Source organism: Nyctereutes procyonoides, unplaced genomic scaffold, assembly GCF_905146905.1.
Source record: "Nyctereutes procyonoides isolate TBG_1078 unplaced genomic scaffold, NYPRO_anot_genome, whole genome shotgun sequence".
In the NCBI taxonomy this organism is placed as follows: Eukaryota; Metazoa; Chordata; class Mammalia; order Carnivora; family Canidae; genus Nyctereutes; species Nyctereutes procyonoides.
This window is the reverse complement of record NW_026575122.1, coordinates 24747287-24773439: the sequence shown is the minus strand read 5'-3', so window position 1 is coordinate 24773439 and position 26153 is coordinate 24747287. Positions and strand designations below refer to the sequence as shown.

At 34.8% G+C, this 26153-nt stretch overlaps 1 protein-coding gene across 6 annotated transcripts in view; it reads left to right on the top strand.

Annotated features, from left to right (window-relative positions):
- The window catches only part of SCYL2 (SCY1 like pseudokinase 2), a 62826-nt gene that overhangs the window by 8168 nt on the left and 28505 nt on the right, over positions 1–26153 (top strand). For 4 of the 6 annotated variants that reach the window (XM_055336385.1, XM_055336387.1, XM_055336386.1 and 1 more), the window contains 3 exons: positions 5862–6063; positions 16122–16279; positions 20131–20275. In XM_055336385.1, coding sequence (XP_055192360.1) covers positions 5887–6063; positions 16122–16279; positions 20131–20275 — 480 coding nt within the window. In that variant the 5' untranslated portion in view covers positions 5862–5886. Of the gene's footprint in view, positions 1–4949; positions 4970–5861; positions 6064–16121; positions 16280–20130; positions 20276–26153 lie in introns of those variants that run through there. The other 2 variants (XM_055336389.1, XM_055336390.1) reach the window with 2 other exon arrangements.

Below are 26153 nucleotides of genomic sequence, written 5' to 3'. Positions count from 1 at the left end.
AGCCAGGTGCTCTGAGGAAATTTCTTTCTGTTCTTAGTTTGTTGAGAGTTTTTATTATTATTATTATTATTTTAAAATATTTATTTATTCATGAGAGACACAGAGAGAGAGACAGAGAGGCAGAGACACAGGCAGAGGGAGAAGCAGGCAAACCCGACGTGGGACTCGATCCTGGGACTCCAGGATCACGCCCAGGCCGAAGGCAGGTGCTAAACTGCCAAGCCACCTAGGGATCCCCGAGAGTTTTTATTGTGAATGGATATTGAATTTTGTCAAAATTTTTTTCTGCTTTTACTGAGATTATTGTATGTCCTTCTCCATTATTCAGTTAATGTGGTGAATTATATGAATTTGTTTTTGCATGTTAAATCAACCTTGCATTCCTGAGATAAATCCTTCTTGGTTATCAGGTTGGATTTATTAGATTTGATGTACTAATATTTTGTTAAGTTGATGAGGGATATTGGTATGTAGTTTTCTCTTCTGTCATTTGTTGTTGGTGTCAGGGCAATACTGACTAAATAACAGGACATAGAAAGTATTCTCTTCTGTGTTCTGGAAGAGCTTGTACTGACCTGGTCATTATGTATTCTTTAAATGTTTGATAGAATTCAACAGTGAACCATTTGAACCTGGAGTTTATTTTGTGGTAAAGTTTGTAGTTTTGAATTGAATTTCTTATAATAGGACTATTCTGACTTTCTGTTCCTTCTTGAGTCAATTTTGGTAGTTTTGATTTTCAAGGATTTTTTTTCCATTTCATTCAAGTTGTTTAATTAACAACTTGGCATAAGATCATTTATAGTATACCTTATTGCTTAAAATCTATAGGATTTAAATAAGATTAAAATCCATAGGATTTCCTCTATTTCCAATATTGGTCATTTGTGTCTTTTAAATTTTTTCTTAATGTAACTAGAGACTTATCTTTTTGAAAGCACAGTTTTTGGCTTCATTGATTTTTTTTTTTCATTTCTCTATTAAAGTAGGGTGTTACATTAAATTCCGTATGTTTGGGGGATCCCTGGGTGGCTCAGCGGTATAGTGCCTGCCTTTGGGCCAGGGCGTGGTCCTGGAGTCCTGAGATTGAGTCCCACATCGGGCTCCTGGCATGGAGCCTGCTTCTCCCAATGCCTGTGTCTCTGCCTCTCTCTCTCTCTCTCTTACTGTCCCTCTCTCTCTGTCTATCATGAATATATAAATAAAAAAATCTTTACAAAAATAAATGAATTCAGTATATTTCATTGGTTTTTACTCTTTTATTTCCTTTTTTCTACTTATTTTGCATTTAATTTTCCTTTTTTTTTTTTTTTCTTTTTTCTGGCTTCCTGAGATGAAAGGTGAGCCTACTGATTGATTTTGGCAGTTCCCCCCACCTCATATAAATATTTAAAGCTGTACATTTTTCACTAATTACTACTTTACGTACATCCCACAGTTTTTTCACTTTTATTCACCTCAAAGTATTTAAACATTTTCTGTGATGTATTTATTTTAGCCCTTGGGTTATTGAGAAGGATTAAATTTCTAAATATTTGCATTTTTTTGTAGATATTTCTCTATTACTGAGTTCTAGTTTAATTTCACTGTGGCCAAATAACAAGTTTTATATTTCAGTAGTTTTCAATATGTTGAGATTTGGCTCACCCTTACTGAGTGTTCCATGTACACATGAAAACAAAATGCATTCTGCTGTTGTCAAGTGGGTTTTTTTGAGTCATGTTGTTTGACAGTCTTCTTTGTTGATTTTTTTGTCTACTCAGTCTACATCCATTTGTTACTGAGAGAACATCCTTGAAGTCTACAACTATAATTGTGGATTTGTCTGTTTCTTTCAGTCATTTTTTTGCTATATTTATTTTAAAGCTCTTATTCAGTATGTACACATTTAGGATTTTATGTCTTCTTTGATGAAATGACATCTTTGTTATGAAATATTGCCTATTCTGTTTGTTATTTTTTTTAACAATTTTTTAATTTTTATTTATTTATGATAGACATACAGAGAGAGAGAGACAGGCAGAGACACAGGCAGAGGGAGAAGCAGGCTCCATGCACCGGGAGCCCGATGTGGGATTCGATCCTGGGTCTCCAGGATCGCGCCCTGGGCCAAAGGCAGGCGCCAAACCGCTGCACCACTCAGGGATCCCTCTGTTTGTTATTAATATGACCACTCTAGCTTGGTATATTTTCACATTCTTTCAGTTTTATTTTATTTTTTTAGATCTTATTTATTTATTCATGAGAGACACAGAGAAAGAGGCAGAGACCTAGGCAGTGGGAGAACCAGGCTCCCTGAAAGGAGCCCCATGTGGGACTCGATCCCAGGATCCCAGGATCATGACCTGAGCCAAAGGCAGTCGCTCACCCACTGAGCCACCTGGGTGCTCGCATTCTTTCAGTTTTAAATCATCTTGTAAAGTGTGTTTAAAGTGAGTTTCTTGAAAGCGGCATATAATTGAGTCTTGCTTTTTAATCTAGTTTGACAATCTCTGCCTTTTAATTGGAATTTTAAATCATTTACACTTAATATTATTTATAGGGATGGATTTAAATCTGTCTTATTATTTTCTGCTTGTCACAATTGTTCTTTGTTCCTTTCTTCCTCTTTTCCTCCTTTTTGTATTCATTTCACTTTAGGATTCCATTTTATTTCCACTATAGACCTTTTAGTTGTATCTCTTATTTTATCCAATTAATCTAGGATTTATAATATGTCTTTTTTTTTTTTTTTTAGATTTTATTTATCTATTCATGAGCGACACACACACACACACACAGGCAGAGACACAGGCAGAGGGAGAAGCAGGCTCCATGCAGGGAGCCCGATGTGGGACTTGATCCCAGGTCTCCAGGATCATACCCTGGGCTGCAGGCAGCGCTAAACTGCTGTGCCACCGGGGCTGCCCTATAATATGTCTTTAATTTGCTCTAATCTATTTTCAAGTGATATTATACTGCCTAACATATAAGAATCTTTCAAAAATACACTTCCATTTCCCTTGTCCTGTTCTTGGTTTGTCATATGTTTTACTTTTTCATATTATCAGCATATTTTTGTTATTTTTGTTTTAAATGATCAGTTATCTTTTTAAGAAATATGAGAAATTTTTTTAGATACTTGCATAATTTTTATTTCTGGTATATCCTTCATTCTTTTTATGGATTCACATTTCCATCTGGTATATTTTTCCTTCTGTTTGAAGGACTTCTTTTAATATCTCTTGTAGTGAATATCTGTTGGCAACAAATTTTCTCAGATTTTGTTTTCCTGAAAAAGTATTTCACATTTATTTTTGAAAGTTGTTTTTCCCATGGTGTATAGAATTCTAGGTTGATAGATTTTGTTTTTTGTTTTGTTTTTGTTTTAGCACTTTAGAGACCTTCATTCAGTTGCCTGACTTGTATATTTTCTGATGAAGAAAACTGGGGAAAATTTTTATCTTTTTTTTCCCTCTATATATAATTTTCCTATTTTCTCTGGCTGTTTTTAAGATTTTTCTCTTAATTACTGACTTTCAGCTACTTGATAGGATGTGTCTAAGTATGGTTTTCTTTGTGTTTATCCTGCATGTGGTTCATTGAATTTCTTGATACTTTGTATGTTTTCATGAAATTCAGGAACATTTTGGCCATTATTTTTTCAAATATCATTTCTCCCTTTTCCCACTCATTTTTGGGATTCATTTATATATGTTAGACTGTGATATTGTCCCACAGGTCACTGAGACTTTGCTCATTTTTTTTTCCTATTCTTTTATTCTGTCTTCAGGTATTACTACTTTTTTTTTTTTTTCCAGTAGACTCCTTGTCCAGTGTGGAACTCATCATGAGCCTTGAACTCATGACCTGGGATCAAGACCTGAGCTGAATTGGATGCTCAACCAACTGATCCACCCAGGCACCCCATGGTTTTACTAATTTTTTTTCCTACTAATCTGTTAATCATATCCTCTGAATTTTTTGTTTGAGATATTTTGTTTTTCAGCTCTAGAATCTTCACTAGGGTTTAAAAAAAATATTCCATTTACTCTCATTATGTTCATGCTTTCTTTGAAATACTTAGACAAATGGTAGCTGTTTAATGTCTTTAATGTCTATAACTCTCATTTGTAGTCTTTTTTGATTGATTTCAATCTTAATTATGAGAACATCTTCATATTCATTCATGGCATGTCTACTAATTATTGACTGCATGCTGAACATTGTGGATGTTACATTATTAGATATCTGAAATTTTTTTGTATTTCTTTCCTGAATATTGGGTTTCATTCTGGTAGACAGCTAAGTAATTTATGATTAGTTTGATTATTTGAGGCTTGCTTTTAGTTTGTTAGGTCAGCTTTAGAGTACATTTTACTCTAAGAACAGTTTATCCTACTACTATGGCATGGTCCTTGTGGGATTTCTGTTGACTGCCTTTAGTGATCAGTGTAGCTGGTGAGAAATTAAATGATTTATAGCTTGGTGTGAACCTGAACTGTTCAGTTTATAGCTCTCTGGTTGGTCCTTGACTGAGCTGGTTGAGTGTCACACCATGTATGGTCATCTTAGTGTTCAAACAAAGCATCAAATTTCTGGAGCTCTTTTTCAGCATATTTCCTTCCCTCTCTGTCTCTCTCTTTCTGTCTCTTTTTTTCTTTCTCTGATTTTCCCCCTTTTTGAAATTCTATCCCAGACCTCCCAGCTACCCCTGCATTCTTGAATTCTAGTTTGTCTCCTCAACTCTTTAACTCAACTAGACTGCTGCTTGGAATTCTGCTCTCTACTCTGGTTTGCGGTGTGCCCCTAGGCAGAAAGCTTGGGGCAGTCCTTGAGTTTGCTTTGTTAATTCACTTTCTCACTAGGATTATATGCCAGTGCTGCCAATTCACTGTTTGAAAATATTTGTTTCCTATATCTGTTTGGCTTCTAGTTGTTCAAGATGAGGGGATAAACTTCAGTGTTTCTGCATCATGACTAGAAATGTGTAAGATTTTAAAAATATTTAATTACCTGTTCCTTCTGCATGTTTTACTGTCTTTTTGCCACCAGTGCTTATTTTTTTAGAAGGTATTCTCAAGTGATTTCATAGTTCAACAGTAGTTTACTCATTTATTTAAGTTAATCTCTGCGCCTATCGTGGGGCTCGAACTCAGGACCACAAGATCAAGTCACATGGTCTTCTGACTAAACCAACCAGGTGCCTGCAACAGGAATTTTTTTTAATAGTGAATAAAACTTTTATAAAATACAAATTTATCGTTTAATATAGCATTAGTTCCTTTTAGGTTTTATTTATTTATTTATCTATTTATTTATTTATCTTTAAGATTTTATTTATTTATTTATTTATTTATTTATTTGAGAGAGAGAGAGAATGCACAGAGGGAGAGTGAGAGGGAGAAGCAGACTTCCCTGCTGAGCAGGGAGCCTGCTGTGGCCCTCGATTCCAGGACCTTGGACCATGACCTGAGCTGAAGGCAGATGCTCAAACAACTGAGCCACCCAAGTGTCCCCTTTTAGGTTTTATATGTTATTTTTAGCATGAGGAAAGATTTAGACTCTGTACACCACTTAAAGTCTTGAGGGTCCATGTTACATAGTTGCACAACATTCATGTCCGTGTCAAGTGTGAATATGTCTTTTCCTGGTCTGTAATAATTGAGGTTGAAAGGAAAAATTTGGTTCCTAGATTTAAATTTGCATCCAAGCGTATTGGGCTCTTTGAATACAAAATCAACATGAAGTTTTTGTCTCTATAGAATTGTTTCATTCACTGTTTGGGGTATATTAAGTTTTTCAGACTAAATAATGAATGTTAAGTGCTTCAACAGGTACAAACAAATGATCAGTGCTTCCCTGTCCCCCTGTGTTTCTAGGTAACTATAACTCAATATTGCAGCCATGGAGTCCATGCTTAATAAGTTAAAGAGTACCGTTACAAAAGTAACAGCTGATGTCACTAGTGCTGTAATGGGAAATCCTGTCACTAGAGAATTTGATGTTGGTCGACATATTGCCAGTGGTGGCAATGGGCTAGCTTGGAAAATTTTCAATGGCACAAAAAAATCGACAAAACAGGTAAGTTTTAATTCAGAGTCCATTTGGCAAGAACATACATGCTAAGTACCATAATGTGCATATGCATCTTTATGTTAAGAAATGCCAAAAGTGGGATCCCTGGGTGGCGCAGCGGTTTAGCGCCTGCCTTTGACCCAGGGCGTGATCCTGGAGACGCGGGATCGAATCCCACGTCGGGCTCCCTGCGTGGAGTCTGCTTCTCTCTCTGCCTCTCTCTCTCTCTCTCTCTCTCTCTCTCTCTCTCTGTGACTATCATGAATAAATAAATAAAATCTTTAAAAAAAATGCCAAAAGTAATGGGTTCTTTTTTTTTTTTTAAATTCTTTTTTTTTAAATTTTTTATTTATTTATGATAGTCACAGAGAGAGAGAGAGGTAGAGACATAGGCAGAGGGAGAAGCAGGCTCCATGCACCGGGAGTCTGACATGGGATTCGATCCCGGGTCTCCAGGATCGCGCCCTGGGTCAAAGTCAGGCGCCAAACCACTGCGCCACCCAGGGATCCCAGTAATGGGTTCTTTACTTCTCGTTTCCATCCAGTGAAGTCATACAAAAATAAATCCTTTAAAACATGCCCTAAATCTAGTTACAAATACATTGTTTAATATATCATCCACATGCCCTAAATCTAGTTACAAATACATTGTTTAATATATCATCCTGTCTTCTATTTTAATTTTGCATACTTAATAAATCTAATGTATCTGTTGAGCAAAGAAGTATATTAGATTTTTTAGCGAAGTGTTTGTTTTAGAATAAAAATCATGTTCCTTTTCAAATTTGTCAATAAGCTAGCTATTAGTTTATTATTACAGACTTTTGTAACATTCTTTTGTGTTTAACATGATATTTTTTATAATCAGAAGGTAGTATGTTTGTGGAATAGTCAGTAATGTGTTTTATGATATATTTATTTCAAAGTTATTTTAAAACTAACTGTTCTTTTAGTAGTCATTTGAATGAGTTATATTTTTATTTTTATTTTTTTAATTTGACTTAAGAGACCAACAGATGGTTCTTAGAAATGTGGAGGATTGTTAGTGTTATATTTTACTAACAGTTTTCTGTTGGGATTGTTAAAGAATTGAAAAACCTCCAGGTTTAAAACCTCTGTAGAAATAACGTTCTTTAAAAAGAAAAATCACTGTTTCCAAAACTACTTTTGTACAAATGAAACATATGGGTTATAAGACGTTTGGGATTAATTACACATAATTTTCCAGTGACTCTGTCCCAGTTATACAGTTGTGGATGTATATGCATTATTTGTGACTTTTCCAAAGCTGGCTTTTTTCCCAAACAACAAGTATATTAAAGACTGAATCAGTTTTGGTTATCCTTTTATGAAGTAAGAATCTTGGTCTTGTGATAGCCTATCAAGGCTGGCATGTGGTTTGTACCTGACCTGTAAATCTTGTTTTTATTGCCATTTGGTTGGAAGTCTTTAGTCCAGGGCTGATCTATATTTTAAATGCTGATTTATTTGTCATTTTTGAACATTGTTTTCTCTCTCAATTCACCAAGAGCCCAAAAAATAAGTGGTTTCTCGAGTATTGAATGCTTCAAAAGCTATTAATGAGTCCATGAAGTTATGTAAATGACCAACCTCTAATACTAGCTTTTATAATCAATTATATCAGGGGAAAATGAAAGAACACCAAATGTACTAAATTTTGCATTATTTATTAATGGTGGAACATAATAGTGTCTGTGTGCTCAGCCAAAAGAGTTCTCAGTGTTTGTGTTTATATTAGAAGTCCGTATACAGAAATTCTCTGATAACGTTGAAACTTCTGTTGCAGTTCATAGAACATGAAAACCAGGCACAAATAATAGGTAATTGATTGGATATTGCATAATAATACATCAGTTCTCAACTGCTAACTGCCAGAATTGGATTCTCTTAGGAAACTGCTTTATTTTACCCCCCAAATTTATTGCTTTGTGGAAAAAGATAGTTTTGAAATATATCTGTGCTTTATGTGGATACAATTTTGAATCTTCTCTCTTTGCCTCTTTTAAACCTAAGGTATCTGAACTGAGTATTCTATTTGGACTATACTAGCTAATTCCTTAAGAAGTAGTTAAGTCTTTAACTACATTGGCATTGAAGCCTCATTTTAATTTCTCCCTTAATTGTAGTTTTAATTCATTTTCAGTTATCTCATTTTTTAGTAAAAGGGAATCATAGAAGATAGATAATCTAGAGCTGTGCTACCCAATATGGTAACCACAGGCTACATATACCTATTTCAATTAGGAAAAATTAAATTTAGTTCCTTAGGAGCACTAGAAACATTTTCAAGGCTCCTTAGCTATGTGTGGCTAGTGTATTACCATACTGGACAATGCACATAGAGAACTTTAAAAAAAATTTTTTTTTAAGATTTTGTTTATTTGAGAGAGATAGAGAGAGACAGAGATATAGTGACAGAGATAGTGAGAAAGAGCACAAGTGAGGAGGAGAGGGAGAAGCAGGCACCCCACTGAGCAGGAAGCCCAACATGGCTCTCCATCCCAGGACCCAGAGATTATGACTTGAGCTGAAGGCAGACGCTTAATTGACTGAGCCACCCAGGCACCCTGCATGTAAAGAACTTTTGATCATCACCAATGTTCTGTACCACAACGCTGATCTTAGAGAAATTGGAAGAAAAATATTGGAAAAAGACATTCTTCTTGGTCCTAACCCCTGCCTCCCCCCATGCATAAAGATACACTGAGACTGTGAGACTGAGGGTATTTTTCTTAACCCTCTCAGCTTTTCTTGATCTAGCATACAGTGTACTTGATTGTGTTTGTGTTTATAGCAGATTATATGATCTTAAATTTGACTTTGAGGTAACATCAGGTTAGGGACTTAGGCTGGGAGATTCTTTCTGTGTACTTTTTGCTAGGGTTATTTCAAGTTCACAGTAGTACAGTAGTACAGTAGTACATGATGAATTATAATTTTCAGATCATGTACAACTTTTGCTTTTTTAATTTAAATGTTTGAAGGCTTCTGAGAGGAATGGAGTAAGTAATAAAAGCACCTACAGAGCAGATAAAAAAAATACACATATACAAAACCTGGAGTGTAGAAAGATAAAAAAAAAATTGGCAAATAAAAATTTACTTTTGTGCCTGGTAACATCATTGTACCTCATTAGGCATCTGTGTTATTATTATCCTGGCTTTATGCTTCCAAAACCCAATTTCTGTTGTTTCTGTTTTTGAAAGACATTCTTTGAAGAAACATCTCCTGGTAAGTAATTTATGAAAGTGCAATTAAGAATTCCTAAGAGTCCTAAGTTTAAAGTTGATTTTTTTTGCAGTTAAATAAGGTGTTTAGGCCAGTTAGGTATACAAACTTAAGATTTTTAAAAGTTATTATTTGGGTAAACTTCACATGTGAACATGCTGAAATGGATAGATCATTAATTATAGCCTCTTAGCATTTGAAGCTACTATTTAGGTTTATGTTTATTTAGATTTCTTCTTGAGTGTTCATTTAGAAGCAGCTCTTGGTTCCCAACCATTATTCTTTCTAGAATCTCGGTAGAGACGTCATAAAACACTTCAGGGTGACATTTAGGGAATAAAGATTGTGTCTATTTAGCATATTTTTAAAATATAAGCATATTTTTAAGAACTTTTGCAGAGTAGTGCACAAATTATCAGTGTAGAGCTTGATGAATGTTTACAGTGAGCACACCTGTGATCAACATCTGGGTCAAGGAAACATTGCTAATATTCATGGCTTTTCATAGTCATTACCTCTCCACACCTTCTCTTCAGAGGTCACTGCTATCTGATCCTTTGACTCTAAGTAAAAATTACTCTAAATAATTTTTCCTATTTTTGAACTTTAGGGTTGTATGTGTGTGTGCGTTGCATGTTTGTTTACTTTTGAATTTTATTTAAGTGGAATCATACTGTGTACTCCTGTTTGGCTCCTTTTCCTTAAATGTATTTTCATGGGATGCATGTATGTTGCTGAACATAGCAGGTTTTCTTTTTATTAAAATATAGGATATTGCTATGAACATTCTTGTATATGCCATTGGGATATATAACACATTATTTAGACATGGAATTACCAGGTGATAGTGTTTCTATTTGTTCAGTGCTAGTCTTTCTAGAGTGGTTGTTTCAATGTATACTTCTATCAGCAGTTAGTTTCTTCACATTCCTGCCAACTCTTTTTATAGTTAGTCTTTTTAGGCATTTTGAGCAGAGATTCTTATACTTATTTTTTATTTTTTAGTGTAGTTGACACACAGTGTTAGATTAGTTTCAGGTGTGCGATATAGTGGTTTGACAAGTCTATACATTATGCCGTGCTCACCACAAGTGTTGTTAACCTTTTGTCACCACACAGTGCTGTTATACTATTGGCTATATTCCCTATGCTGTACCTTTTATCCCTGTAATTTATTCATTCTGTACCTGGAGGACCATACCTCCACTCCCTTTCACCCATTTTGCCCATCTCTCCATTTGGCAACCATCAGATTGTTCTCTGTATTTATGGGTCTGTTTCTGCTTTTTGTTTGTTTATTCATTTGTTTTGTTTTTTAGATTCCACATAGAAGTGAAATCATATATATTTGTTTTTCTCTGTCTGACTTATTTCACTTGCCATAATACCCTCTAGGTCCATCCTTGTTGCAGATGGCATGATCTCAGGGTCTATTTATTTTTGAAAATTCATTGAAATATTCGTTATTCCTCTACCTCCTAAACTTTTATATTGTCTGGTAGGTAATTAATTGCTGGGCATAGAATTTATAATGTTGTGTTTCTGTTACAGCTTTATAACTGAATTAGTCTTTCTACAGAGTAGCATGTTTAGGATTAAAATGGTACCTAACCATAAGTGTTCTTTTCAAACATATTCTTATTTCCATTGTAAATAATATTTATTTTAGAGAGATTTCTGAGATAAGTGCCCTTAATTGGATTTAATTACCTTTTCTAATTTTTTTTTAAAGATCTTATTGATTTATTCATGAGAGATACAGAGAGAGAGAGGCACAGACACAGGCAGAGGGAGAAGCAGGCTCCATGCAGGGAGCCCGACATGGGACTCGATCACGGGTCTCCAGGATCATGCCCTGGGCTGAAGGCGGCACTAAACCGCTGAGCCACCTGGGCTGCCCCCCTTTCTAATTTTTAATTATACTTTATTTAAACAAACCATTAAAGGGAAATTTTTGGCCAAACTATCTATCTATATGTATCAGTCATAAGTGAGAAATGGTTGCTTTTGTATGTTTGTGTCCTTTAAAAATTGAAATACCATCACCTTATCTGTTTGATGAGAATGATGTAACTACCAAGGCTGCTAATATGTTTAAATAATTTGTAATAAAAGCACTACATAAATAGAGTTTCTTTCCCACGTGTATACCTTTTACTGTGTTTCGAGTAGAAGAATAATTCTACATTTTGAAATTTCTTTTAACTCTACTATATCAAGTTAAGGGATTTATTTGGGGGGGAAGATGTTTTTAAAAAAGAGTGTATGTGTGGGTGTATTTATTACTTAAACATTTATTTATTATATGTAAGTATTTCTGTTTATCTTGACACAAGATTCTGTTGCCAGCTAACTACTTTTCAAAATGAATTTAACTTGGGATCCCTGGGTGGCACAGCGGTTTGGCGCCTGCCTTTGGCCCAGGGCGCGATCCTGGAGACCTGGGATCGAATCCCACGTCGGGCTCCCGGTGCATGGAGCCTGCTTCTCCCTCTGCCTGTGTCTCTGCCTCTCTCTCTCTCTCTCTGTGACTATCATAAATAAAAAATAAAAAATAAAAAAAAATGAATTTAACTTAACATTTATTTGTGGTCTTCTAGTTAGTGTCCCATATTAATGATTATTTTTTAATCCAGTTTTAGAATAGACTTTTTTTTAAAACAGGCAAGTTTAATCTTATTTTGTCTTAAAAGTCATGTTTGCTGGCCTGTTTCTTTTGCCTAACTACTGCATTAGCCTTAAAACACTATCCAGTTAAATGACTATTCTTATGAGGATAATGAAGATAGATTGGTTTTAAAAATTATATAATAAATATTTAGCTGGTAATCATTATTTTAGCCATTCTACCGGATGTCATCTTGGACGTTTTCCCTTCCTTACTGCAAAATCTACATTGTGTTGTCCAGATGCCAGTATTCTGGATGAAGCTTGCTGGTAGTATGTAGGCAAAGGCATAATTAAATTATTATGAAAAATTAAAGTATAATTATAAAATTAAAAGTTTTAAACAAAGAAATCACTGTGCAAAGCTGAATGTGTTAGTCAAATTGGTTAGGTCAATAATGATCATCGACTATCTTCAATAATTTTAAGAGATATATCTTATTACTGTCTTAGTCTTCTCAAATACCAAGTTCTTTTAGCTTAATCTCAATGAAAATTTAGATTTTGTTTTATTATTTTAGGAAAGGAACTTTGCCCCTAAATCACATGAAAAATGAGGAGTATGATGGTTGGCAGTCACCACTGACCAGTCATGAAAGGTCTTTAAATAGAGATCACAGGAAGTATCTATGTCTCAGAAACCATCTCTGTTGGCTTTGAGGGATAGGTTAGTGGAGGTCATGATTACTATTAGGGCATCCTAGACACATTGGCATATATTTATTTAGATTTTATTTATTTATTTACTTATTTTTAATTTAGATTTTATTACTTAAACTGCCCTGTTTTCAGCAAGAGTTCAACATTGTAGAAAGCAAAGTAGCTTTAAAAAGTTATAAATTAGACTTGTATCAAAAGGCAGTCTCCAGGGACGCCTGGTTGGTGGCTCAGTTGGTTAGGCGTCTGCCTTCAGCTCAGACTCCGTGCTCAGTGAGGAGTCTGCTTCTCCTTCTCCCTATATGCCTCCACCCTGCTTGTGCTCTCTTTTGCTATCTCTCTCAAACAAATAAATAAAATCTTAAAAAAAAAAAGGTAGTCTTCATTTTGACAAGTATTAGTTTTTAGAATAGATATTTTATAGCATTTTTATTTAAAGATAGGCTATTGAGAAAAAATATTTTTTAGTAACTTTTTTTGCCAGTGTATTTTAAAGGCTATGAAGTGAATAAAAAAAAGTGCCAAATATTCTTATATTTTGTTTTAGTAATTTTTGTATAAAAAGGAGATTCCAAATTTAATTAGAGTTAACAGTTGACTCTTAAGTGGAAGATTTTGGGTATTTGCAGTACTTCACCTTTTTTTGTATATTTGAACATTTTCATAATAAAGAGTCAAAAAAGGTTTTATTTCAGTATGATAATGGAAAGCTTCCAGTAACTACTTGTCTTTATTTACCACCACTAGGCAGTAAACGTCTGAGTGTCTTCTAGGTGTAGATCCTGTAGTGGACACAGAGACACTTAAGGCATGGTTTCTTTCTTCTTTTTTAAAAAGGGGAGGTGTGCTTTCTTTTTTAAAGAAGCTTGTAATACACATAAAGTGACAGGACTTTTACACAAGTGATGTGTGTTAACAGAGTGGGTAGTGAAGTTGTAGAAGGAAAACAAATGAAAAGTTAGATGATAGTCTGTTCTGAAGAAAAGTTTTGCAGTGCAGGCTAAGAGTTTTAGGAAGTCTGTGTGAGGTCTAGGGGTCCTGGGGTCAGTCATACCTTGGCATTAGTCAGTCATACCTTTGTTGAAATTGGTTAATTTTAATTAAGCTGGAACAAAGAAAATCTTTTTAAGATAGTTGATAACCTATTCTGATCTATGTAGAAATCTTTTGTGACTTTAAATAAATGAATATCTCAGAGAGAATTTTATGTTCTTTTTCTTTATGAACTATGTTCTTCCTTAAGCGGTGAAATTGCAAGAGCTTAAGGGCTATTTCATGTGATATATATATATATATATATATATATATATATATATATTATTTTTTTTTTTTTTTTAATGTCTTAAAACATCTTGAAAAAATAAACACATTTGGGACGCCTGGGTGGCTCAGTGGTTAAGTGTCTGCCTTCCGGCTCAGGGCGTGATGCTGGAGTCCTGGGGATCGAGTCCCACATCGGGCTCCCTGCTTCTCCCTCTGCCTCTGTCTCTGTTTCTCTCTCTGTGTGTGTCTCTCATGAATAAATAAATAAAATCTTTAAAAAAAATAAACACATTTAATTTAGATGCATTTATAAAATGTGTTGTAGCAGAACACTTACTAAAATAAGATTGTGCACATGAATAGTGAGATGGGAACTTGAACTTCTAGGTCATTTGTTTTTAGTTCAAATTACTATGACATGACACTTAGCTCTGATAGACCTGTGTCTCATGAATTATCAAAAGAGCTAAAATTATGAAAAAAAAAAGGAGCTAAGATTATGTATTTATCCATGAATGCTATTTAAATGTCTCAAATGATTATTTTCCTGAAAACATATATTTTAGGGAGGGGGTTGCTCTGTATTTATTGTCCCTGTATTATTTCTATGTAGACAGAATGGTATATTGGGTAAGAATGTGGTCCTCAGATGTAAAATGACTGAATTTGAACTTGATCTCACCAGTTGTGAGATTTTAGATAATACATTATCTTCTCCACTGTGTCCTCATCTCTTAAATGAGGATAATAATTTGTCTTGTAGGATTGCTGGAGAAATTAAATAATTCCTTAAAAGTACACAAATGCTTTGGAAATAAAATTTTCGAGTTGAGTTACTAAATAGTCCCTTTGTTATTTTGGAGACTTAATCCTCCCAAATCCTTAACTTATTTATATACATATAAGGAGCCTCCAACTTAAAACAAGTTGTGTTTGAGATATTTATTGGCTTGGCATTCTGCAGTGAATCTCTATTAGCTAATGAGGTTGCTTTGTGAAAAAACGTAATCCTAATGTAGCAGAAATAATAAGAAATAAAATGGAAAGATACTGTCTTGGGTATTGATAGTTGAGTATTAGTAGGTTTAACTAGAGGCTTTTGAAAGAGACTTTTATAGAAATTCTGAAAATCATTCAAAATTTTTCAAGGTATTTTGGAAGGTTAGCATTGATTCTTTCCTAATTTTGCTTCCAGTTTTATCATTTTTCTTTCTATCTATCTATCTATCTATCTATCTATCTATCTATCTATCTATTTATTTTAAATATTTATTTATTTATTTATGAGAGAGAGAGAGAGAGAGAGAGAGAGAGAGAGGAGGCAGAGACACAGGCTCCATCCTGGGAGCCCGACGCAGGACTCGATCCTGGGACTCCAGGATTGCGCCCTGGGCCAAAGGCAGGCGCTAAACCGCTGAGCCACCCAGGGATCCCTTTTCTTTCCATTTATGATGGAGATCTAGCATCACTGCTGTGTTGCACTGTGTGGTAATACATCAGCTATCAGTACAGCTATTTTTTGATTGATTTGTTAAGATTGGTTACTGGATGGGAGCTATTTTTCCTTGGGTAACAGATGAAGTGAAAGGAAGAAGATAGTTAAGAAGGACATGTGCTTTTAGTAGTATAAATATACTGTGAATGCTCTTGGAGAGAGACAAGGAGAGAGTAACTTCCTGTACTGGTACCATTCATTCCCAGTTACTGTGCATAGTACATTAGGAATAGAGTAGAAGGAGAGAGTGAGTATAGGCTATTTGTATATAAAAGATGCTTACAAAATGGGTTTTTGTATAAACACGCACTCCTGAGATATACAACTTTTCTTTCAAAAAGCGATTCAAGATTTTGTAGGGTTATAAGTAACCAGGTTTATCATTATGAATAGCATTTTGAATTTTTAAACATTTTAACTTGTATGAGAATTCTGGTTAAATAAGAGATTACTTACATAGAGTACAACACAATATACTTTGTGTGTATTAGAGTTCAAAGATGGAGATTCTCCTGTGTTCTCCTTAGATAAGGGCTCTGGGTCTCATACTTTAAAAAGTATTTAGATTTATTAATCATGAAGAAATCCAGTTTTTTGATATCAGAAAAGTGTTACAATAGTGCTATAATTTCTATATTAGATTTTACTTTGATTTGTAGACCATTGTGACACTTGAGTAAAGTTTTATTACTTTTGTATATTCTTGCTTAAAAATATGCAATTCTTTAATTAGGAAGTAGCTGTTTTTGTCTTTGATAAAAAGCTGATTGACAAATATCAGAAGTTTGAAAAAGATCAAATCATCGATTCTCTAAAACGAGGAGTCCAACAGTTAACTCGACTACGACACCCTCGACTTCTTACTGTCCAGCATCCTTTAGAAGAATCCAGGTAAATTTCTATAAAGGCTTTTATAAAAGACTTGTTGAACAAATAGTTAATAATTTTATATTTAAATTCTGTCTGGAGAGCATGCTCTCAGTGAAAAATTCTTATAAACTGAGTGTTGAGTTCTTATGGATTTTTTATTTCTGTAAAATTTATTTATGTATTCTGTGTATTTGCCTCTTTTTGAAATAGTGAAAACTTTCTTCACATTTGCCATCAGTCTGTATTTGCTTACTTTGTGCTCAGCCCTACAATAGTCAAAGTGGAGGATGTAGAAGAAATATAGCATGTAGCCTCTGTCTGAAAGTAGCTCTCCTTTTAATTTGCTAGAATATTTTGTACCCTTTGCATTGATTACATATTTGTAGGCTATTTTTATGTGTGTTTCAGGTACTCTTCTAAATATTTAACCTTCTGATATGCTCAGCATGTCAGTCCATAGCTCTTATTTACTCTGCCACTTATTTTTCTCATGCCTGAGCTTAAGAGCTGTTGCTGAGAATAACAAGAATATGAAATTTATGTTGTGTAATCTTAACTGGATCCTCAAGCCTGTGGTGCTTCTAATAGTCCATTAGGTACCCTAGCTATACAAATTTTTCCACATTACACATAACCCCTAATTTCCTTCCTTTTTTCTTCCTACCTAGCAGACTGTATTCCTCAGTTCAATTAAGAAGATTTTAATGAAATGGTTTGCCAGTTGTGTTTTATGGGCCCTAGAATTTAAAGGATAGGGGAAGAAAGGACAGATAGAAGTAAAGAGCTGGCAGGGTTCCAGTCTTCTAATATCTCTTTGGCCAGAACATTTTTGCTTTTATCTTTTTATGTATTGAATTTCTGGATAGTTCTTTACTTTGTAATCTTCAGGAACCCACTGTTGCTTATCTCTCTCCCTCAAGAGCACAAGATACTTTCTTTCAACTTAAAAGAAAAAAGCTTAGTATTTACCATAAAAACTGTGCTAAATGCTTTGCATCTATTTAACTCATTCAGTTCTCACAATTACATGGAAGAACTGAGAATCAGAGACATTACTTCAGCTACATAGATACCTTGATTCCTAAGCCCCTGGTTTGTTTTTTTCCACTGTTTCATGGTGTGCCTACCCAGAAATATGCCCATATATCTCTTATGATGATAATATTATTATTGCTCTTCTTTTTCATGAACAAACCCAAAAGAAGAGTATAGTTGTTGGCTCTTATGTAAATTCACTATTGTGAACTCTTTATTCTGAAGTGGGTAAGTTTTGTTTGCTATACTTGGCCTGAGCTTTCCGAACTGTACTGTTTTCTCTGGAGTGTTTTCTATCAGCATCTACCATCTCACCTATCAGAATCCTACCCATCTTTATTACTTTAACTTGTATCAATGTGTTTTATATTTCATCATTACACATCTCTTGAGGGGAGAAGCTATCCCTGCAGCTTCTTTTATAGTGATTTAAGTATTATAGAACTAGGGATTTGTTGGCAATTATTACGAAAGACAATTCAAGGATTACTTTAAGGCATTTTCATTGTTGTAAAGCTGTAAAGTTGATAGAAATAGGACAACTTTAGGGGAGGAAAAACATGAATTCCAGTTTTTAATGAATTAATAATGTAGAGATAACACTGGAATTATCCAAAAGAAATGTGCTATAATAAAGTCATCCAGGTGAAAGCCCCGAGTTGGGTGATATACAGTGAGAGTAACATGGAGGTAGGTGGTAATTAAAACCATGAAAAAAAGAATTTTTCAAGAGCATGAGTCAAAAGAGTAGAGTACTGAAGACAGTATTTGGAATGAAGAGGGGAAAGAAGAGCCAGGAAAAGGAATGACTGATGAATGATCATTGTTACATGGCAGGAGAAAAACAGGCAGCATGTTATGGAAGCTAAAGGAGGGGAGGGGAGAAAAGGACCCACTAACACTCATGGCACTGAGTAAATGAAAATAAGGACCGAGAAGAAAGACTTCATTACATTTGACTAGTCAGAGATTTTTATTGATCTTCAAATACATCAGTTGTAGAATGGTGGTTTGGAAGCTAGAAAATAGATATCAAGGAGCCTAGCAGGGAGAACTTCATTATATGAATAAAGTCTGACAGGAGGAACTCAAAGGAAATTTTAGGAATATAGTTTAATCACTAATACACTGAAGTGGAGTTTAGGGAAATTAAGTCATTCATGTTAGATGAATTTTATGCTTTTTTAAAGTAAAAAGTGGATAATAGATGAGTAGTCGTTAAAGGGGACCATGGAATGAGGAACCAAGAAGAGGGCTATAAAGGAATGTTCTTGAATGTTGAAAAAAAAAACAAGATTAAAGTACACTATGTGACTTTACACTGAATTTAAAAAGATTTGAGCTTTCTATTTTTTCCTTCTGCTTATGATATAAGAGAGTGAAAGAAACTTCTGGTGGTTATTATAGGTTAATAAGGGTTTGCTGAGTAAAGGGTAATTTGGGTGATAGTTTATTGTGATAGTTCCGGAGAAAGAAAGTAATCGAATATATATGGTCAGTACTGAATACTTTGAATTTGGTGAATAAAGGTGCTGGTGGGCTTGATTTGGTGGAGGTAGTAAAGGGGTAGTAGGAGATGATGGCTAGTAAGTAGCTGTGGTTGGGGAAGCAGTTCTTGAGAAGAGGACCTTTTGGTATGTGACTGTTTGTAATGGTGATGGGAGTGAATATTCATGAAAGATTAGAGGGCTTCCGCTGGAGGAACAATCATATGGATGTTGATGTGGCCAAGGATGATGTTGGGGTCAAGACATGGAGGAAAAAAATAAGAGTCAAATACATGAGTTCTGGGAATTCTAGAAAACCGTAGAAAAGACTTCAGAGTATTTGATCGGTTTTCCCCCAGCAAATGAAAGCCTGGTGTCCACTGTGTTTATGAGCTTGGTGAGAGAGTAAAGAATAAGGTAGCATCTTTGTTGATGATTGATCAGGTGTTGCTTTCTCCCTCAGCCCCAAGCAGCTCTCTCTTAATCTCCCATGTATGAACTTCTGCATATGCTTTCATTTGAAAAATGGGTTCAAAGTGCAAGAAAAGTCACACAGGTATAGCGGGCAGATGAAACTGCAAAAGGTGTGCTTGCTGTTAAACACAGTCCACGTGCAGAGGCTTGGTTGAGCTTTTTTACCGCACTACCTTATAGTTCTTCATTGCCAGAGCCTAAGCCCAAGGCATAAAATGTTAGGTCTTGAGTCTCAGTCTCAAACACTTGGTAATTATAATAGTGGTAGAGATTTATTAAGTTTTCATGCTAGTCACTCTGCTATGTACTTTATACTTTACATTCATTATCTCCTTTGATCTTCACAGTAGTCCATTAAGGTGGTTTGTTATCACCATTTTACAAATGGTGATAGTGAGGCTCAAAGCTGAGGTGTCCAAGTCACCTAGTCCGAATAGGGATGCTGAGACTTGAAGTTGGGTATTTGTCAAAGCCTGAGCTCTTTATAATTACTCCATAAAGCCAGTTGAGTGTTAATTTCTAACATTTTCCAAATTTCTAAATATTCTTCTACATCAAAAGCAATAATTTAAAAAATTTAAACATTGTGACACCATTTTAAGTTATATATGAAGTAGGTAAAAGGCGCATAGCTGCTCTGATTGAAGTAGTGAGAGGGGATCTGGAGCTGTGCTCTGGGCCTCTTTCTGACTTTTCTTGCTCAGAGGGGTCTGGAAAATCTGCAGCATATGCTGAAAATGGTGGCTTAAATGTTATATTAATGCTGAAAATAAATCTAGATTTCTACCTTCTTGTTGACCACTAATATTCTGTATATTTGACTTTGATAATGTGTAAAAAAATGATGGTAAATAACTTTTTCTTTTTTTAAAACAGAGATTGCTTGGCGTTTTGTACAGAACCAGTTTTTGCCAGTTTAGCCAATGTTTTAGGTAATTGGGAAAATCTACCTTCTCCTGTATCTCCAGACATTAAGGAGTATAACCTTTATGATGTAGAAACTAAATATGGTTTGCTTCAGGTATGTATTTTATTCATCATGTGAAAAGAGTTTTATCCTTCAAAATTGTTTTTGGCTACTTAAAACTTATTAGCAATATCAACTGCTTTATGTAAACCTTTGGGTCCTTTGAGTAATTTAAAAATTATTTCTGTATTCTGCCATTTTTTTTTACAGTATATTGTTAGGTTTAAATTATATTTTAGGGGATCCCTGGGTAGCACAGTGGTTTAGCGCCTGCCTTTGGCCCCGGGCGCGATCCTGGAGACCCAGATCGAATCCCACGTCAGGCTCCCTATATGGAGCCTGCTTCTCCCTCTGCCTATGTCTCTGCCTCTTTTTCTCTCTCTGTGTGACTATCATGAATAAATAAATAAAATCATTAAAAAAATTATATTTTAGGTTTGTAAAACATAACATTGGTAACCTTTGTAGAAGAGCACTTACTCATTTGTTGATGGGTTGGTTCCCTTTTGATTTTTTTGAGTGCTAAACTTTGTGAATGCAATTTCATAAACAAAATATTAAGTTGAAGTACTAACATACTTAAAAAATAAAAATTAAATCTTTAAGGAAATTATGTAATCAGTATCGAGATAGTTACACTTTTCTTATATGTCCACTTTTTCTGATTTTTCTTTCCCTGTCTACCAAAATATCTTCAACTCTGTAGTGTATATATGTATATTTTTGTAGCATATATTTATACAGGAGATTCTTAGTTCTTTGGGGACAGAGATCATTTTATTTGTTATTTTTTAAAAACCGCTTTATTAAAAAAACGCTTTATTGATATTAATTGGCATATGATAAACTTCACACATTCAAAATACTATATGGTTTTATAAATTTGACATATATATACTAGTGAAACCATCACTACAATCAGGATTATGCACATATTCATGACGCCCAAGAGTTTTCTTACCCACTATAATCCCTCCCTCCTACTTCTTACTATCTATCGCTTGTCCCAGGAAACCACTGACCTGCTTTCTGTTCCCATGAATCAGTTTGTATTTTCTACAATTTTATAACTAGAATCATACAATATATAGTTTTTTCCTGTCTGACTTATTTCACTTAATTCTTTGAGATTCATCTGTATTATGTGTATCAGTACTTCTTATTTATTGCTGAGTAGTAGCCCAGGGTGTGTGTGTGTGTGTGTGTGTGTGTGTGTGTGTATAAATATACGCACACCATAGTTTGTTTATCCATTATCTGTTGATGATCATTTCATTTGGGGTGTTTCTAGTTTTTGGTTATTGCAAATGCAGCTGCCATGAACACTCATCTATAAGTTTTTGTATATGCATATGCTTTAATTTCTCTTGGTTAAATACCTTGGAGTGGAATGTCTAGATCAAATGGTATGCATGTATTTTGGTTCTTTGGAAACTACAGACTTCTAAAGCGGTAATACCATTTTACATTCCTGTTGCAATGTATGAGAGTTCCATTTTTTCCATATGTTTGCCAAAAGTTGGTATGATCAATCTTTTTAATTTTAGCTATCTTAATTGGTACACAGTGGTATTTTGTTGGAGTTTTAATTTGCATTTCCCTGATGAAATAATGATGTTGAACACCTTTTCATACACTTCTTTGCCATCTGAATATTTTTTTTGTTGAAATATCTATTCAGCTCTTTTGCCCATTTTTTTAATGAATGCCCATTTTTGAATGGGTTGTTTTTTTATTACTGTGTTTTGAGATTTCTTTGTAAATTATGGGCACAAGTCTTTTATCATTACAAATATACATTTGTAATGTATACAAAGATACATTACAAATATTTTCAATATTTACAAATATTTTCTAGTGTCTGGCTTGTCTTATTCTCAACAGTATATGTATTTTTAATTGTAAAATACACATGACATAAAATTGACCATCTTACCATTTTTAAGTGTACAGGTCAGGGACATTAAGTACATTTATATTGTTGTGCAACCATACCACCATCCATTTCCAGAACTTTTTCACTTTGCAAAACTGAAGTCGTATCTATTAAACAATAACTCTTCATACTCATCGCCACAACTCCCCAGCCCCTGCAACCATTTTACTTTAATTCTCTATGATTTGACTACTTTACTTTAGGTGCCTCATAAAAGTGGTATCATATATTATTTTTCCTTTTGTGGTTTATTCCACTTAGTATGTTCTTGAGGTTTATTTATGTTGTAGCATGTGTCAGAATTTCCTCCCTTTTTAAGACTGAATAATGCATTGTATGTATTTACCACATTATGTTTATTAATTTGTCTATGGACACTTGGATTGCTTCCAAATCTTGGCTATTGTGAGTAGTACTACTATGAACGTGGGTGTAGAAGTTTCTCTTCAAGGTCTTGTTTTCCCTTTTTTGGGGGGATAGACCCAGAAGTGAAATTGCTGGACCATATAGTAATTTTATTTTTTATTTTTTTGAGGAACTAGCATACTGTTTCCCATCATGGCTATCCCATTTTATATTTCTATCAGTAGGGTAGCACAGGGTTCTAATTTTTCCATGTCTGCATTGACGTGTGTTATTTTGTAGTTTTTTATAGTAGCCATCCTAATGGGAACAAGATGGTAGATCGTTGTGGTTTTGATTTGCATTTTCTTAGGAGTTAGTGAATTTAAGCATCTTTTCATGAACTTATTGTCCATTTGGATATCTTCTTTGGGGAAGTGTCTATGTACGTCCTTAGCCCGTTTTTTAATCAGGTTATTTTGTTGTTGTTGAGTTGTAGGCATTTATTATATACTCCAGATATTAACCTCAGTATATAATCAGATATGTGATTGGCAAATATTTTCTACCATTCTCTGGGTTGCATTTTCACTCTGTTGATTTTGTCCTTTGATGCATAAAAGTTTTTATTTTGGTATATCCAATTTATTTTTTCTTTCGTTGCCTGTGCATTTGATGTCATATCGAATAAGTGGTTGCCAAATCCAGTATCATGAAGCTTTTCCTCTGTTTTCTCCTAAGAATTTTACGGTTTTAGTATTATGTTTAGGCTTTTGATTTACTTTGAGTTGATTTTTACATATGGTTTAAGGTAAGGGCCCAACCTACTTGTTTTGCCTATGGATATCAAATTTTCCCAGTAGCCTTTGTTGAAACTTCCATCCTTTACCCATTGAATGGTCATGGTACCTTTGTCAAAAATCATTTGACTTTTCTAGACTTGGAAAACTTTGTGTATTTTATAAATTATATTTGGGGAAATAAGCAGTTTTAAAAATGCAATTCTTATATGAATTTCATGGGTTCCAATGTGTTAGAACTGGAGAACATTCATTAGAGAGATATTAAGTCCTAATTGGTTATTATACTAGTTACTGAGGATAAATATTCAGGCAGTTAGTTGTAGCACATTACATCTGAGAGAGTGGTGAAAAATGAAACTGAAAAGATAGAAAAAGACCTTGTTGGTGATGGGGAACACCAAAGGATTTTTTTCTTTTTTTAAATATTTTATTTATTCTTGAGAGACACAGAGAGAGGCAAAGACCTTGGCAGAGGGAGAAGCAGGCTCCCTGTGGGGAGCCTAATGCGGGACTCGATACCAGCACCCTGGGATCAGGCCCTGAACCAAAGGATTTTAAGCAGTGTAAATGATCTGGTCTGACAGGCGTTTTAGAAGTGCCATTCTAGAAGAGTGGAACTTGGGCATAGGGGATATACTACTATGTAGGATTATTTTCAGAATCAAACATGTAAATTTATATAAGTACTTAGCATAGTGCCTGCATGTAAAAATAGTTGATAGTTGAAAAGTCTTGCTCAAAAATCACATAAAGTACTAGAGGGATAGGGTGAAATTATGCAGAGTTTTTTTTTTTTAATTTTTTTTTTAATTTTTATTTATTTATGATAGTCACAGAGAGAGAGAGGCAGAGACACAGGCAGAGGGAGAAGCAGGCTCCATGCACCGGAAGCCTGACGTGGGATTCAATCCCGGGTCTCCAGGATCGCGCCCTGGGCCAAAGGCAGGCGCCAAACCGCTGCGCCACCCAGGGATCCCGAAATTATGCAGAGTTAAAATAGGCCCTGTTGACTGACTATGGGGATGGGAATTGGGAATGGTGTGGAATCTAATATGATTTCCCGCATTTATTGAGATCTTAACATACCATCATTTGAAGTAATTTACCAGTGGGACCTACGTAGGTTTAGTGACTTGCTCAAAGTTGCGAGACTAGTAAGTAATGAAGTGGGAAAAGGAATCCAGATACTTTCTAAAATAATACTCTTGAGTATTTGAGTCAACTATTGTTGACTTACCTTTGTGTTGAAATTGTAAGGTTTTATTTATTTTTTTTTTAGAGAATTCTTTCTCATATCCATTCATTAAGCAAATATTTATTGGATAGCTGTATGTCTGGCACAGTTCTGGGTGCTAAACGTATACCAGGGGAAAAAATGGACACAAATTCCTGCCTTTTAGAAATTATGTTCTCATGGGGAAGAAAGACAATAAAATAAGTAAATATTCAGTATATTAGATTATCATAAGTGCATGTGGAGAAAATAAGGGAAGGGAGAAGAGAGGATAGTTTGGAGGGGGAGGAAAATGTTGCACTTTTGAATGGGAGTAATCAGGAACTTTATAAATGAAAGGGGGACATTTGAGTAAAGATCTGAAAAAATCAAAGAAGTGAGCCATCTAGATACCTAGGGAAAGAATGATCTAGGCAGGAAGGAACAGCAAGTGCAAATTCCCTGAGACAGAATCATGCATGACATGTTCAAGGAATAGTGAAATACCTGGAGTGGTAGAGAGTAGTTAATAGGATTAATAGTAGGAGACAAAATCAGAGAGTTAATGAGTGGCTAAGTCCTCTTAGGCCCTGAAAGCCAGAGAAATACTTTGAATTTTACTCTGAAAGAAAGGAAAGGCCTTTGAAAGGCTTTGAGCAGAAAGGTGACATGATCTGGTAGCTGCTTATTGAGAATTAAATTATGTTGAGGAATATGAGCAGGAACAAAGAGGTGAAGTAGGTGGTACCTATAGTAATACAGGCCAGAGATGTGATGGTCGAGGGTAGGGAAAGTGGTAAGACGGTCAAATTCTAAATATATTTTGGTGGTGAAGGTATTGGAATTTGCGGATGCCTTTGTTATATAAGAAAAATAGAGTAGTGCAGGATAACTCAGAGGTTTTTAAAAAATGGAAAAGTGAATCAGTGACCAATGACTGATGTGGGGAAAAGACAACAGGAAGAGAGAACTGAATTGAAGGGGAGGCTCAGTTTTAGATTCTTTGAAAAATGAGATGCTTATAAAACATTCAAGGGGAGAGAAGTCAGGAAGGCAGTCAGATAATCAAGTCTGGACTTGAGAATAGAGGCCCAGCCTGGAGATAATGTAGGAACAGTCGACATCTGGATGGTATTGAATGTTGTGGGAACACTGAGAAAGAGTAGATGAACACTTCAGATGTCCAAACAGAGTCCACGAGTTTAGGGGACTGAGGAGGAACCAGCAGTGACCAATGGAGTTGAGGGGAAACCTGGGAGACTGGTGTCCTGCAAGTTGGGAAGTGTTAGTTTGCCAAAATCTACCCCTGGAAACAGAAATCCAGCCTTCATTTTTGGTTAACAAATTCCATAGTAGTCTCAGGTACAAATATTAAAAAGACCAAATACTAATCCAATTTGAGAATATGTGACCATCAATTAACATGAAAACTGAGCACAATTCATAAAAACTGAATTTCAATATGAAGTATAAATATAGAAAAGTATTAAGAATTAGAATTGAATTGACAAGGAGTCCCTTGATATTTACTATCTGTAATGAGAACTGAAGATTCCTTCACATTTCAAACACAGAAACTGAGTAAGTTTGTATAGAGAAGTGGTTTTAAATTATCTTTGATTTTATTTATGTTCGTAT